The 15565-nt window shown below is 64.7% G+C and overlaps 1 protein-coding gene across 1 annotated transcript; it reads left to right on the top strand.

The window, feature by feature from the left end:
- The first annotated feature begins 704 nt into the window (after positions 1-704).
- On the top strand, positions 705-15097 carry ZNF414 (zinc finger protein 414). Its single transcript, XM_075903170.1, has 9 exons — positions 705-851; positions 7029-7164; positions 8088-8174; positions 8937-9044; positions 9989-10094; positions 11319-11839; positions 12544-12594; positions 13901-14059; positions 14704-15097. Exons 1-9 carry the CDS (start codon positions 849-851, stop codon positions 14778-14780), a joined length of 1248 nt encoding a protein of 415 aa, XP_075759285.1. The 5' UTR covers positions 705-848; the 3' UTR covers positions 14781-15097.
- Positions 15098-15565: the final 468 nt, after the last annotated feature.

The raw sequence follows: 15565 nt of genomic DNA, 5'->3' as shown, positions 1-15565 counted from the left end.
ACCTAGTAGATGACCCAGGTCTGAGGGTCACATGGGTTGGGGGCCCCGTGACCATCTTCCAGCTCTCCGAGGTACCGGGTTTGCCCGTAGAATTCAGCATTCGCGGAGCGGAGCGGGGGAGGCCGAGGGAGGCCCCCACTGCCCAGCGTTGGCTCCGCAAGCGTGAGGCCCTCAGTCTCCTTTTCCGGGCCCGCGAGGGCCTTTGGGGCAGGGGCAGGGGCAGGGGCAGGTTTCGTGCGGGATCGGGCCGGGCCGGGCCGGGCCGGGCCGTGGCAGGTGCAATGCGAACAGCTAGGAGCAGCCAACCTGGCACGGGCTTACTGAGCCTGCCGGGGCTTTTCAGAGGGGCCCGAGGCAAGGGGGGGGGGAATGGCCCCGAATTCACCCCCGCTCGGGGGCAGGGGGCTCAGGGCGGCCGGTCGCGGTGCTGGGCCAGGCCCGCCAGACACAGGCCCCAAAGGGCAGGAGGCTGGAGCCATTTCCTGCCTCTGGCTCCTCTGCCCGCATTGCCCCCAACACAGCCGGGGGCGGGCAGATCTGTGGGGCAGGAAGGGGGCAGGGATCCCCCGCTGCGGGCTAAGGCAGCCACAGCCCAAAGGGGCAACGCCGAAGCAGGGGGAGCAGAGGCCCGATCGTGTGACGGGGGGGGGGGGGGGGGGGGGCCTTGGGCCGGCACTGGAGTCCGGGCAGCTCTGTCCCGGGAGGTCCCTGCCCCCCACCCCGCCAAACCCCGCCCCGCCCCTCCCCCTCGCTCTCGCGACAGCTGCTTCGCAGAAAATGGCTACAATGTAGCCGCTGCGCCGTTCGGTGTGTGGCTGCGGCGCCGGGCGATCGGGACCCGCGGAGACATGGTAAGAGCCCGGCCGGGGGGCACGGACTAAGCCAGCGCCCGGGGCGGGGGGGCCCGAAGGGGGCGGGGCCAGTGCGTGCCCCCCCCCGACACCCACCGCATCGGGGCTTTGCAAAATGTCAGTGGGGGGGGGGGGATTGTGGCTGCGCTTCCTCGGGGTGGAGGAGGCTGGACCCCGCCTTGCATGTGGGAGAGGGGAGCCCCTGGGGGGGGCAGTCATTCACCCCCCCCCCGCCTTAAGGATGCTCCTTAGCATCTAGGGTGGCTAATGGGACTTCACCTGGCTCGGCCCACTCCGCTGCACCCCCCCCCCGTCACGTGGCCCTTCCCTCTTACCAGGCTTGTTTCATTTTGAGTTTTTTCTTCCCCTTGTTTTTAACTTGCTTTGTAAAGTTCCCCGCCCCTCCCCCTCCTCCTGGAGACCTTAGTCCCCCCCCCCCCCCCCATTAGCTGGCTCCGTGTCCCCCGCCTGCCTGCCTGCCCCGGCTTCCTTGGTAGCAAAGAGTTGCTTGCTACAGTTATTCACAGGCTGCACCCAGCGCTCGAGGCAGCTGTCCGGCATGGCTTGCCCACAGTGGCAATGGGTGACTTGTTGGGCATTGTGCCGGTTCGGGGGTTTGGCTGCTGGTGGTTGTTTGCTGGTTAAATTGGGGTTTAAGCCCCAATTTCTCCCCCTCGCCCCCTCTTGCTGTCAGAAGCGTGCATGGTGCCATACAGATGTGCAGGAAGATCCTGCCAGTGATATCACTTCAGCTGGGCGGTGGAAGGAGGCTTCCCCTGCAGATCAGTTTGTAGAACAGCCCCTGAGGAGTGGTGCCCACACACAGTCACACACACGGAAGGCGAGAGAGGCTCTTGGGAGAGCTAGTTTTACTGGTGAGGGCAGATCATAGCGTCTCTTCTGTTTCCTGACGCCTGGGTGCTTGGACTTGCGTGACCAGCTGTGTGGGCAGGCTGAGATTAAAGCTGAAAGGTTCCAAGCTAAGGCCTGGTCTGCACTTGAACATTAGACCCGCGCAGCTGCGTCACTCAGAGCTGTGGCAAATGTTGCACCCTGGGTGCTGTAAGTAGGTGGCCGAAGCCTTGGCGCAGACCCATCAAGATGAATGGGAGAACCTGGGGAAACCCTTTTCCGTCTGTGTAGGAAGCTGCGCCACTATAGTGCAGATCTGGCCTCAATGAGCTACGATAAAACATTTTCAAGACTATTAAACAGGTTGCTTAGGGGCAAGTCGCTTCACTTGAGCCTTGAAAAGCCGACCCAGACCTGGTGAAAGCATCATAAATTCAGGGATCCTGCCATGCAGCCATCTCTGCAAATAATTAAGAGCAGGGGACGTGCTATCGTCCATTAGCACAGCTGCATTTATTCCGGTGAATAGATCTTGAGATTAACACCCCAGTGTGATCGCTGCTGGGTGCAGGGGGAAGCAAAGCCGCTATTTTCATCAGCGAGAGCAAGCAAGCTACGTGTAAGGCTGAAATATTAACATTGCAAATAAGGAAAAACCAAACGCAGTCCTCTGGATCCATTACAAGCCGCTGATGATGGCGTTGCCGTTCATGGTCAGCCCTGTGCGATAACCCGACGGGGGGAGCGTGAGGGGGAGGGAGGAGGTGTGAGAGTAGTGAGTCAAGGAAAGTTGGGAAGAGAAATCTGAATTATTTCAACTTCCGGGCGTTTTAAGCTCTAGCATCATGTTCTTTCAACACAGTGATTTTTATTGAACATGTCCGTAATTGACCTGTGATCCCTGGTCTGCTTTCCTACAGCAAGAAAGGAGAAGGCTTAACTGTGACAAATTTATGCTTTCCAGATTGAGCAGGAAACACTAAGCGAGCAACAGCCGGGGCTGTGGGCTGAAAGCTCAGCAAAACCATCAGTGAAAAAAGCCATTCTGCTGTCATAGCATTTATTTCCTGCGCTTCCAGCCCCCTTCTTGCGAGTCCCTGACTCCAAACCCTTTGTCTCTTAGCGCTGCGTGTGACAATAAGTGTTTCAGGGATTGTATTGAGCCTCTGGCTGCAGAGCCTGGTACAGATTCCCAAATAGGATTATTTGTTCCATTTATCCTCTTGCTGTGGACTGAGGAATGTCTCTCATGTTAATTGGTGTGCACGAGCCCTCGTGTTTGCACTGTGGAGCTGAGGCCAGGGCAGTTAACAGACGTGGCAATGGTGACTTCTCTCCTAGTGGGGGCTGCGTGGTTGCTCCAAACCCCTCCCTGGCTAATGTCTAGATTTGGTAAAGGGCCGTGTTTTAGCTGCCTCTGCCTCCTGCAGGCACTAGTGCCTGAGTTCACTAGTGAGAGTCTCTTGGGGAAATGGTGAATTGGTGCACAAGGATTCTGCTTGGTTTTGCAAAGTGGCTTGTGGGGCAGGGATGCGGAATCGCATGGCACTGTTGCCCCATGGGTACCTGCCCTAGTCGCACGAGACGTTGCGGCAACGATTCAGCGGCACCAGCTTCCGAGAGGCGGGCTAGCAAAGCGAGCGTGTCCTAGGGTTGTGGAAGGTTTAGTGTCCACAGCGGGAAGGTTGGGCCTGCTGCTCCATGCGATGGGGGAGGGGGGGAAGGGCCAATGAAGGGAAGGACCAACCTGGCCACTGAAGCCTGCGCTGCCGCGTCTGCACTGCTCTTCTCACCAGCGCTCGCTCTGGCCTCCCCGAGCCGCGCTCACACTCTGGTTGCCGTGCGGGAGGAGTCCGGTTTGGAGGGCAGACCTGTACCCAGGCGTTCTGGCCCCGATTCTCCAGGCCAAGGTCCTGTTCTGATCAGGCCGAGCCACAGAGAGCAGGGGCCAGGTTCTGTGCTGGAATTGGGGCTAAGCCCCATGGGAGATGGGGCCCTGGCTCGCAGAACGCCGTGTCCCGCTGGGGGGGCGCCCGAGGGGAGGAGCCAGGCTGTGGCGAATCGCCCAGTTCAAAATCCCCGGCTGCCGCGTCCTTCCTGGACCGGGCGTGGGCCGTGCTGGGAACGGGGCTCTCCCCCTCCCGTCGGCCGGCCACGAGGCGCCTGCCTTGCCGGAGATGGAAGCCCAGAAAGGAGGCTCCGTAGTTGTTGCCATAGCAACTAGTGGCACTGCCGTGGAGAAGTCTGGCCCAGGTGCAATAAATCAGCCGGGGAATCTGGGAAAATCTGGGCCGAATTCGCTGCCCCCTCCCCCCCCCCCCCCCCCCCCATCGCCTGGCTGGCAGCACCAGGGCCCACTTACCCCGGTTAGGGGGCTGCTCAGGGGGTAGAAGGGTGTGAACAGGTAACCGGCGAAGCCTTCATGGCCCTCGCTCCGGCTCCCCCGGGGCGGGCGGCGGGATGGGCGCCCCCCTCCTCCAGCCCCGCGCCGGAGCTGGCTGTTCGCACTGTGCCAGCCGGCTGGGCCATTCGTGCGCTCCCATTGAAAACAGGCAAAACCTTTCGTTCCGGCTTCGGCTCGCTTGTCCGGCTTCGACGGGGCCCGTTCCTTGTTCCTCGGGAGCCCGTTTGCCGTAGACCGGCCCTGCCCACGGCGCCCAAGTTCACTGATCCCTCTGCGCCAGCCTGCGGGGGCTCCAGCTCCCAGTCCCCGCCCCAGGGCTGGCTGCCGGCTCCCAGGCGCTAGCCGAGGGGCTGGAGCAGCCCCCCACCCGTGGCAGGCCGCAGGCAGGGGGCTGTTTCCCAGGTCACCAGTTACCTGTTCCCGTCTCTAGTTCATACTAGCCCAGCATGGGCAGAGCCCTTCCAGCACCCTAGATGTTGTCCGGCCCTTTGCTCCACTGCTTGCTTTGGCTTGTCTCTTACACTGTAAACTCTGGGGCAGGCGCTGCCCTTCGGGGTCCATCCGCACAGGCCTTGCCTGTCGGTGGGGTTTAGATCAGAACTCAAAGTGCTCGTTTAGCCCTTGGCGCTGGGAGGGCGGGGCAGAGGGGGGCGGCCGTGCACTCGGGTGACTGATGGGGTTGGGGGAGAGGGGGTTCCTCATCTCTCCACAGATCCCTCAGCGAGATTCTCTGCCCCCTTGGGATTCCTTTAGGCAGAGGCGCTTGTTGGGGGTGGGTGTGTGTGTGTGTGTGTGTGTGTGTGTGTGTGTGTGTGACTGAGCCAAAGGCGCCTTCGGGGCTGTCCGCGGCGGGCCGGGCGGGCCGGGGTGAATGGCCGGCTCTCCGGAAGACGTGTCCGTGATGCAGCAGTTGAATTTGTTTCGACATCTGGAAGGCCATTTGAATGTTTGCACCCAGGGATTTTGTGCCCGGGTTGTTTCCCATTATGGGTGGTGCCTGCCTCGCTTTTGTGTTAAAAAATTACCCCTGCAGAGACCTTACCGGGGGAGGGGGTGTGGAGTTTCCACAGAAACTGACCAGAGCAAGTGCACAGACCCACGAGCGGATGCTGGAGCTATTGGTACCTCGCACGACTCTCGATTCACCTTTTCCAAAGAAGGAGATGGGCTGGAAAGCTCTCGGGTGGGAAGCAACCATCTCTCGAGACGGGGGGGGGGGGCGGTTTGAACAAAGCTAGAAAAGATTTTCAGCAGCTTGGAGGACGGGGGGACCCTAACCAAAGAATTTAAAGAGTATGGAATTTCCAGCCCTCGGGGGGGGTTCTGATCCCTTGGGGGTGGAGCGGCAGAGCCCCCCCCCCCCTCGAGCTGACCATGGTTTGGATGCCCCCGTGAGGTGCCCTGTCTGTTCCCCTCTTTGGGATTGGAGGAAACCATTGGAATGGGGCAGAGTCACTTCTGAGAGGCCCTCTGGTCCCTGCATCCCAGCTACTGCTGGCCAAACTAGCCAATGAGAGGCCTTCCTCCTACCACTAGGGCATCCCACTGCTGCCACCAGCATGACCAGACTGCTGTAACCCCCCTCCCTTTGTCCCCAGTACCACTTCTCAGGCAAGCGTTGTAGGTGCCTTAGCTCCTGGGCTCTCTAGATCCCGGGTGGGTCCCAAATAGCCATCGCTACCGACTGCGTGTGCCCCCCGTCACACTCCACCCGTGTGTCCGTCCTCCTCCCCCACATCCTCCCAGCCTTCCCTTCCTGCTCTGTGAGGAGGAATAGTAAAAGTGCAGCTGCCTCCTTGAGCAGACGGATGACTGCTCAGAGAATGAGCCCCGTGCTAAAATCCCACAGGAAAGAGGCAGCAAAATCATCTAGACAAGAAGCCCAGGGAGGTCTGGCTTTAAAAGCGCAGGCCGGGCAGGTAGCGTAGAATTTTGCTGATACTGGCCAAGAAAGCAAGTCCCTTTTGCCGTCCCGTGCCTCAGTTTCCCCATCTGCAAAACGAGGGTGATGCTTTGACAGAAGGCACCGGCTCCTAGCCAGGGGGTTACACAGTCCCCCTCGGATCCATGTGTTCCTGAGCCCCAGCCCTGCCAAAGCTCAACCCGGCAAGCGGTGAACAGGAGGGGCCCTAGCACTGAGTGCTAACCTGGAAGCATTTCCTGCACGATGCCTTGAGCTGCTGCGTGCGGCAAGCCGTGTCCCTGCCCGGGTTCTTCCTCTGTCCCTCTGCCACTGAGAAGTCCCCCGGGCGGCAGGGGCTGCGTGCGAGTCCCGTGTTAACCCGCAAGTGCGGGGAGGGATTTGGCGTCCCTGGCTTTGCCGAGGCAGCAGAGCCCCCGTGGAGGCGGCAGAGGGAGTTCTGGCCTCCTTTACCCTGCGTACGCTGCCCCGCTGCGAGGCGCGTTCAGCTCCGGCCTCCCCCGGACCGTCCGATGCTCCGTTCCATCCGGGAAGGGGGCACAGCCGCCCCAGGCGGGATCCGGTGCTTGGGCAGTGGCAGGGCCACGGAGGTTAATGAACCTGCTACGCCCGGGGGCCTGCTGAAGTGGGGGAGGGTCGCCAGGGGCCGAGTGGGGGGCTGAGGGACAGCAGAATGCTGGTGCACCGGGGCTATTCCCCCCTGAGCCTCTCCCCTCCCTGTTGGGGTCTTCTCATGTCCTCAGAGCCCCAGAGCCCATGTGTGTGCCGGGTCCCTGCTGGCCCAGCAGCTCTTCCCATGGGGGGGGGGGGGGGGGCTTCGCAGGCGGGGGGGCGGCTGGCCTGTGGGCAGGGGATGTGGAGGGCTCAGTGGGCCTGCCCTCCTGCAGAGCCTTTTCCCTGCCCATCTCTGGGCCCTGCTGGAGTCTCAGGCTGCCAGGGAGGGGAGGTGTTGGCCTTGCCCCTCTGTGCCCAGCTGACTGACCCCGTGTGCCCGGTTTAGCATCACCAGGAGATGAGCCCCTCGCCGGGCCCTGCCCGTGGCACCCCGGCCCCCACTCTCCACGAGCTCCGCGCCTCGCCCGGCCCTGTGCGCAGCAAAGCCCTGAAGACAGAGCCAGAGGCGGCGCTGCCCGGGGGTAAGTGCCGGTGGGGGAGGGGGCGGTTGGGGCAGGTTGTCAGGCCAGGAAGGGAGGGAAGAGACCTGTGTGGCCGGCTGCGGAGCCCTGCCGCTCCCGGGAGCCAAGCGGCGAAGCGCTGGCCTGTGTCTGCCCTGCCCGGCTCGCTGCAGGCGGTGTCCAACGTGGGCCCTCGCGCCGCGGGCGGAGCCCCCTGCGGGGCGTCTTGGGGGCAGCCAGGGTGGTGGAGAGCCCACCTGTGTAGGTCCCTCTGCCCGTTCCGCAGAGCCTCCCTCCAGCCCCGAAATCTTCCTCCGGCCCTGCAGGCTCACAGGGGCAGGGGGGCGACTGCTGGGGCCGGGCAGATTCCCTCTGGCGTCTCCTCTGGCACCACCGCACAGGAGAAGAAACGCTTCCCCGCTGGGCATGGCAGCCCTGGCTTTACCCCGCCCCCGCCCAGACCCCTGTGGCCGGTCTGCGGCGGGGGGAAGAGCCAGGTTCTCACCTGGGTTTGGGGCCAGGGAGAAGCATGCGGGCTGTCAAAGCTGGGACTCAGCCCGTACGCCAAGTCATCCCGGGCCTGCAGGCGCCCGTGCGGGGCGTTCTGGCCCTGCCCTCGCTCGGGAGCAGACGGAGCTGCTGAGCCCCTGCAAAGGGGGCAAGTTGAAGGCCTGGTGCCTTGGAGCAGGTGGTGGGGCCTGGCCTGCATCCGCTGCACGGGCTGGGGCGCCACACTCGGGCGCTTCCAGTAAAACCCAAGCACAGGCTGCGGGCGAGCTGGGCTCCCGAGGCGGGGCTGCGGGCGAGCTGGGCTCCCGAGGCGGGGCTGCGGGCGAGCTGGGCTCCCGAGGCGGGGCTGCGGGCGAGCTGGGCTCCCGAGGCGGGGCTCCGGGCGAGCTGGGCTCCCGAGGCCGGGCTCCGGGGCTAACCCTGGCTCCCTCCAGCAGGCCACAATGACCCAGCTGCAGGAAGCGGAGGCAGCGGGGCTCAAGCGCAGGACCTGCGGCTCCCAAAGCGCCGACCCCTCCCAGGTGAGCTGCAGGGCGGAGCTGTGCGTGGCATCCCTGCCGGCCGGGGGAGCTGTGGTCCCAGCAGCGGGTACAGCTCGGCGCACGGCCCTCCCTTTGTTTTCTGTACCGAGGTTCGAACTTGTCCCATAAACGTTAACCTGGGATCAATGGTCCGTGTAAGCTGAGTGCTTGGGCAGCCACCCTGGGGAGATTGGCAGAGCACCCACAGCCAGCGGGGTGCATTTCTGCTGGTGGTGCACATGCTTCGGTGCACAGAACAACGATTATTCCGCACATGGATGGAAAAATTGGAATCTTGCCTCAGATTCTTCCTAGTTTGTTGTAGGGGCTAAGCTAGAGAAGGGGGGAGGAATAGGGGGTCCAGGTTTAGGCCAGATTCCCGTACTGCGCCCTGGGCTAGCTGAACTCTTGCAAACTGTCCCCTGTGAGCCCTGCCTGCCCCTGGGGGTACCCGCTGCTTCCCCTTGCCCTCCGGAGTGAGACAGCAGCTGGGGGGGGCCGTGAGGGGCTGTTTCTAAGGGAGCACTGAGGCTCTGCACCCGGGTCTCTGCTTGGAGCGGAGCTGGCGGGGGGGGGTGGGCACGGGAGGCTGCATGGCAGGAGCTCGGTGGGTCTCCTCAGGGACCGCGCAGAAGCCCCCGGCCGTGGAGCGGGCCGGCCCCGTTGGCTGCTCGTCTTGGCAGAGCTCCCCAGCCACGATGAGCCATTGGGGGGCGGTTGCTGGGCTTGGGAGAGCAATGACCCGGGGCGCTCTCCTTCCAGGGAAGCACTACCCGTGCTCCAGCTACGGCTGCAAGCTGGCCTTCCGCAGCATGCAGGAGCTGATGGACCACATGCGAGTCCACTACCGACCCACGCAGTCCCTGGAGGGTAAGGCCTGGGGCGGGGGCGGGGCGGTCCCAGACGAGGAGGGCTCGTTAGCCCTTCCCAGAGCTTCTCTGAAGCCGACACGCCCTGTGGGGCTGCTACGTGGGTGGGCTCAGTCGTCCACAAGCCGATCCATTCGGGGCCGCTTGGCGGGCGTGGTGATGCCGGGGAAGTGGGGGGGGGGTTGCTGGAGTGGGGGGCGACCGGCGAGGTACGCAGGCCGGGTTTCCGTGGGCTCGGCCCCTTCCGGGCTCAGCACCTTCCAGAAGGACTGGAAGTGTGGAAGCGTAGGCTGCCCTTTCCGTGGCTGTACCTGCGAGTGGGAGCTCGGCGCTGTGGGGGGGGTGTCTGTGTCTCTGATCCCCACCCCAGACGGGGCCGACTGACCTGGCCGGGGGTCCCCGGTCTCGGCTCCCTGGTCCCAGATGCTCAGCCCTGCTCCCCGGTGTGGCCCGGAGCAATTCGGCTGCCTGCTTGGCGCCAGGTCGGCTCTGCCCCGTGGCCGTCGGGCGCTAATTGACCCCCTGCCCCTCCAGCGGGTTCTGCCCCAAGGAGGGATGGGAAGGGTTATCCGGTCACCCCGCAAGCATCCTCCTCAACAGGCGCTGCCCCCTCACGGGGCATGGGGATAGCAGCCCCTTGTGCGCGGCTGGGGGGGAAGGGGGGGGCTGGGGGTTTGCTGGAGCAGTCCCTGCTGGGCTCCCGCTTAATTGGTTACCCAGTCAAACTGAACCTTTAGTTAACGGCTGAACCGGGATTCCCCCCCCCCCCCGGCCCCTCATTAGCCCGTCCCGGCCGAGCCGCCGCGCTGGCAGTGTCCGGTGGCGCTCGGGGGTGGCCCATGCGGTAACCGGCCCCTGCGCGGGCGAATGGCGAGGAGATGGGCTGTGTGTCGAGGGGGGCCGGACTCTGGGCGACTCACAGACCCTCTGCCCCTCCCCTGCCAGGTAAAATATTCCACTGCCCCACGCAGGGCTGCCCGGAGACCTTCCCCAGCATGCAGGACCTGGTGGCCCACATGAAGGTGCACTACAAGCCGAACCGCTACTTCAAGTAAGTCCCCTGGGGCTACAGGACTGAGGCCCCTTCCCCTCCCCCACAGTCCCCTCTGGTCCCTGGCGTGTGCCAAGCAAAAGGGCTGACGTGCCGCTGGCCACGCCGGGGGAGGAGGGGCACATGGGCCCTGGCCCCAGCTCTGACTCTGGGTTGGGGGCAGGAAGGGCCGGGTGGGAAAACGGCTCAGCCCTCGAGGAGGGATAGAGAAGCTCTCACTGCCTCTGAGCCCACGAGACACCCACCTCGATTCCCGCGCGCAGACATGGCGCCTCGTCTCAGGACAGGGATCCGGGCGTTGGGACAGGTTCTGAGTGACACAAATGATTCGAGGTTTGGACGGGTCCCGTGTGAAGAGAGATTAAAAAGACTTGAAACAAAATCCAGGACAATGCAGCACTTTAAAGACTAACAAGATGGTTTATTAGGTGAGGAGCTTTCGTGGGCCAGACCCACTTCCTCAGATCAATATGTGGAAGAAAATTTGGCCCACAAAAGCTCATCATCTAATAAACCATCTTGTTAGTCTTTAAAGTGCTGCATCGTCCTGTCTTTTGTTTCAGCTACACCAGACTAACACGGCTACATTTCTATCACTAAAAAGACTTGGACTTTTCAGCTTAGAAAAGAGGAGACTAGGGGAGCATAGGACAGAGGTCTGTAAAATCATGAGTGGTGTGGAAAAAGTGAATAAGGAAAAGTTATGTACTTGTTCCCATAACATAAGAATTAGGGGTCCCCACATGAAATTAACAGGTAGCAGGTTTAAAACAAACAAAAGGAAGTTTTTCTTCATGCAATGCGCAGTCAACCTGTGGAACTCCTTGCCAGAGGATGTTGTGAAGATCAGGAACTTTTAACGGGGCTCAGAGCTAGATAAATTCATGGGCATTAGGCCCATCAATGGCTATTAGCCAAGCTGGGCAGAGAGGGGTCCCTGGCCTCTGTTTGCCAGAGGCTGGGAATGGGCGACAGGGGAGGGATCCCTGGATGGTTCCAGGTTCTGTTCACTCCCTCTGGGGCTCCTGGCACTGGCCGCTGTCGGCAGCCAGGACACCGGGCTGGATGGACCCAGCATGGCCGTTCTTGCGCATCCGGTGGGTTTGGCCCAGATCTCTGCTCTGGCCGTGTGCCCGGGGTGGCTGCTCTCTCGACCCCAGGGGGTTCCCTGGCCTGCCAGGGGGCCGGGCCGTTGCAGACCTGCGTTTTCCTGTCGCGCCCTAGGTGTGAGAACTGCCTGCTGCGCTTCCGGACCCACCGCTCCCTCTTCAAACACCTGCACGTCTGCTCCGACAGCGCCCGCAGCCCCTCCCCGGCGCAGAGAGCCGAGAAGCCCCCCCCGCCCGCTACCTCCGGCCTGGAGAAGGCCCCCCCGGCCAAGCTGCTGGAGGGGCTGCCCAAGCTCCAGAGCGTCATCCGGCACATGGAGAAAGAAGCCATCCCCCCCAGCATGGACACGGCCTCGCTCCCCGCGAGCCTCCCCGGCCTCCACAGCTCCCTGGAGCCCTTGCCTCTGGTGTCCCCGGCCTCCCACCCGTTCCCGCTGCTGGAGCCCTCGCTCTTCGGGCCGTCCTCCCTCACCCGGTTCTCGGGCCAGCCTCCCGCCACGGGGCCGGGCCCTTTCCTGCCCTACGTGCACCCCTCCCCCTACAGCTTCCCTCCGGCGTCGGTTCAGCAGCGCCTCCGGCCCTACCTGCCCAGCCAAGGCCCCGCCGGCTCCAACGCCGTGTGGAAGAAAAGCCAAGGTGAGACCCCGGCGCCGGCAGGGAACTCGCCCTGGGCTGCAGCCAACCTCCTCCAGGCCGCTGCGGCGGGACCCCGGGGGCTGAGGAGGCGGCTCCGGACGCGGGCCTGCCCTCCCCTGCCGGCCGGGAAGCAGAGACCCCTGTGCTTGCGCGCTCAGGCTTCCTCTGTCCCAGGCTCTGTGGGGCGGGGGGGGTCCCGGCGGCGACCACGTCTCCTCCCCTCGTGCCAACATCCCGCCCCAGCCGACCAGCTTGAGACCGGAGGCGCGCCCGGCGGAGGGCCTGCGGCCGGGTCCCATTTGCTGCGGCTGGGGCGGGTGGGTCCGAATCCTCCGCTGACTCCACCAACGCAAACCTGCCTCGCTTTGTGCACGGAGCCGTGACACCTCCCTGCCACTGCCTGTGGCCGCTGGGCCTGGTCCCTTTCCCCGACGGCCCTTGGCGGCGGGAGGCGCCCTAGTGCCCGGTGCCCAGCTACTGCCCTGGCAAACCTGCCGCCGGTGGGGGCACCGGGGAGTGTCCCTTAGCTCCCTCCTTGTGCTAAAGAGCTGCCCCTTCAGCTCCCCTCCCTGCAGCCCCGGGCCCTGCATGGGGACCCGCCAGGGGCAGCCGCCACTGGACACCGAGCCAGGTCCTCTCGGCTGCCTCCCCCTGCCAAGGGAGGCAAGGCCTAATGCTCGTCTCGCCCCCGATTCCCTTCGCAGGTGTGTGTGTCGGCCCACGCCCCCCCCGCTTTGGCTCAGGTGTGACTCCAGGTTAGTCCGACCCCCTCGGCTGCGGGCTGCCTTCTGGTCCCTGGGTGCCGCGGCAGCTGGGGACCCCAGGAAAGGGGAGGGAGGCTCATGACCCCCCACCCCCACGCCAGCCCGCCAGGGCCAAGGGCACCACCCAGGGGGCAAAACAGCCACAGTGCGGGGGAGGCCTCGGCCCCTTGCTGTTCTAACCTGCAGCCACGGGCCCACTGGCCTCCGGCCTGCAAGCGAAGCAGGCTCAGCGCTGTGTGATCCGTGGATGGGAGACGGCCGAGCCCCTCGAGCAGGGGCGTAATGCAGAGCTGCCTTGAGCCGAGAGGGAGGCTGACGCCAGGACAGGGGGATCTGGAGCTGGGGGGGGGGGGCGCAGTGGCTGGGGGCTGGCAGCCCGGGGCGGGGAGGCTGCTGGAAGGGGGGGGTGCAGTGGGCCTGCCGCAGCCCCTTTCCCCACCCCCACCCAGCCTGCAGGCAGGCCTGATGCCTTCTTTCTACCAAGCTGTGCTGGGGCTGTTGCCCTCAGCCTGGCGTGGGGGGTGCTGGCTCTTGCCCCTTGGCGCTGCCCAGGGCCGGCCCGGCCCAGCTGCTCTTGAGAGCAGCCTCAGCCTGGCTTGGCCCCGCAGAACCTGGCTGCTCCGGTGCCCGGCAGGCCTGGATTTCCCTGGCGGAGTCACGCACGTTCCGCAGCGAGTCACTGGCCAGTCGCGGGGCGGGGGCGGTTCCATCGACTAGGCGCCAGGCCCGGCCCCGCACCGCCCTTAAAATGCCCCAGCGGGACCTGGAGCCCTGGGCGGTCCCGCTGCCGCCAGGCTCCACGAAAAGCACGAGGGCCCCCCTGGGCCTCCCCTGCTCTTCAAAGCCGGCGCCCCGCACGGAGCCGGCGCCAGCGGGGGCGTCCCCAGTTGCCCCCAGGCTTGGGCCGGCACGGCTGCTTTTAAGTACCCTCCTCTGCTCTCTCTTTCCCCTGCCCCCGCCTCCATCGGAGGGAGCGGGGGGGACGGGACCAGTCGACTATGCTGGTGACTAGTCCTTTACATCCCCATTCTGCAGCGGGGACGGGGCAGGAGCCCCGACTCTCCTGCCCCAGGCACAGCGGCTCGAGAGCCCAAACAGAGCCATGGCGGGGGGAGGGGGCGCAGCTGGTCTGGAGGAGGGCTGGGCGCAGCCGAGTCCTGTGGCCCATGCTGCTGGCCGGGGCCCGCGGCCGCCAGCTGAGCCTGCCTCTCCTGGGGGCGGGGCCCACCGTGCACGAGGGCGATCCCGGGGCACTTGCGAGTGAGCGCCCGTGCTCTGCCCCTCCCCTCTGCTGCAGGCCACTCCTCCAACAGCCGCATCGTGTGGGAGCACACGCGGGGGCGCTACACCTGCATGCAGTGCCCGTTCTCCAGCGCCGCGCGGGAGGAGATCACCCTGCACATCGAGGACCAGCACAAGAACCCGCCCCTGCCCAGCCGGCTGGACGGAGAGATGGGTGTGTCCGGGGGGGGGGGGCCACGGGCAGAGCTCAGCTGGGGCCCCTGCTGCGATTCCTCCACCTGCCCCAGGGCCCTGCAGCTGGGGAAGCCCTGTCCCAGCCTGCCAGCATCGGGCCGGTCCCCCGCTGGGCTGGAGAAGCCAGGAGCTTGGGCTGGGGAGGGTTCGGCCAGGCGGCGGAGGGGTGGGAAAACTTGCCCCAACTGATGGGGGGGGGGGGCTGAAGCTGCCCTAATGTTCTTTGGTTCCCCCGGGTCCGAGCTGCCCCAACTCCACCTGGCTGGGAAACGGGCCCCTGGCCTGGGTGTCCTGGCCTAAGTGCAGGGGAAGAGGGAGGTGTGTCTGCTCCCCTCACAAGTGGCTGGTTCTACCAAATGGCTGTGGCGTTAGACTTGCCATCAGTAGGCTTCAGAGTCAACAAGGCATCTCGACCAGGTGTCAGCCTGGGCCTCTGCAAAACAGCTGTTCTTGGTCACCAGCTGGGGGGGGTGCTTGCCTGAACGGGTGGGCCCATGCAGCCACGTGCAATGCCACGGCCCCGAACCCCAGTGCAGCCAAACAGCCGCCAGGCAGGCAGTGGCAGGAGGTGGGCGACGGGCAACTTTCTTCATGCTGACCCTGGGCCCTTGTGTTCTCTTGCAGACTTTGGTGTGGGCCTTGCTCCCTACCACGCGAAGCTGCCGGCGGAGCTGGACAACTCCCTGTACTCCCAGCTCTGAGGCCAGCTGAGCCAGCGGGACTGTTCCAGGAGCGCAGACTGTGTGCATGGGACTCCCATAGAAGCGGGGGGCCGGGGACACGAAGCCCCAGGCACTGGCATGGCCCCCGCCCCGCTCCTCTCCCCGGCTGTTTGCACCCCCCTCGCCCTGAGCTGTGCACTGCAGAGAGTTTGTCCTGGAAGCTTGGGGCACCCCCCCCCCTAATTTTGATGCTTCAGGCCAGGGGCTCGCGGCAGAGCCTGGTAGCGTTGCTCAGGAGTTAGTGGACGTCGTCTCTGGGCTGCGGGCGCTCAGAAATAAACATGAATTGGACAGACGGGGCTGCTGGCCTCATGACTGCTCCGTGGGCCTGGCCTCTCCCAGCGGGCGGCAGGGCGCCCCGGGCAGGCCCTGGGTGCAGGCGGGGGGAGGGGCGGTAGGAAAGGGCTGGGCCTGTTGGGGGAGAGGCTGGCACCTCATGGCAGGGTAATTAGTTTTTCTAAGGTAACGGCAGCGTCTGGCCCAGCAGCGCCCCCTCCCCCTGGTTGGGGGGTAGGAGGATGGGGCCAATGCCTACTGCCCTGCAGGTAGTGGGGAGGGGGGGCTTTTGGCTGGGTTGTTTTGGCTCATCCCCCCCTGCCCCCATGGGGTTGGAGCACCACCCCCAGCCCCTCCACTCCCCACTGTGGGGGGAGGAGCCTCATGGGCTCTGCGGGGGGGGGAGAGGGAGGAATGGTGCTTCGGGCTGCTGTGGCCTAGAGGCTTTTTCCCCAAAGCAAGGGGCCCAGGCCCCACTAGGCTGGGGG

Source organism: Pelodiscus sinensis, chromosome 19, assembly GCF_049634645.1.
Source record: "Pelodiscus sinensis isolate JC-2024 chromosome 19, ASM4963464v1, whole genome shotgun sequence".
Taxonomy (NCBI): domain Eukaryota; kingdom Metazoa; phylum Chordata; order Testudines; family Trionychidae; genus Pelodiscus; species Pelodiscus sinensis.
Note: the sequence above shows the minus strand (reverse complement) of the source record. Positions and strands in the feature narration are given on the sequence as shown.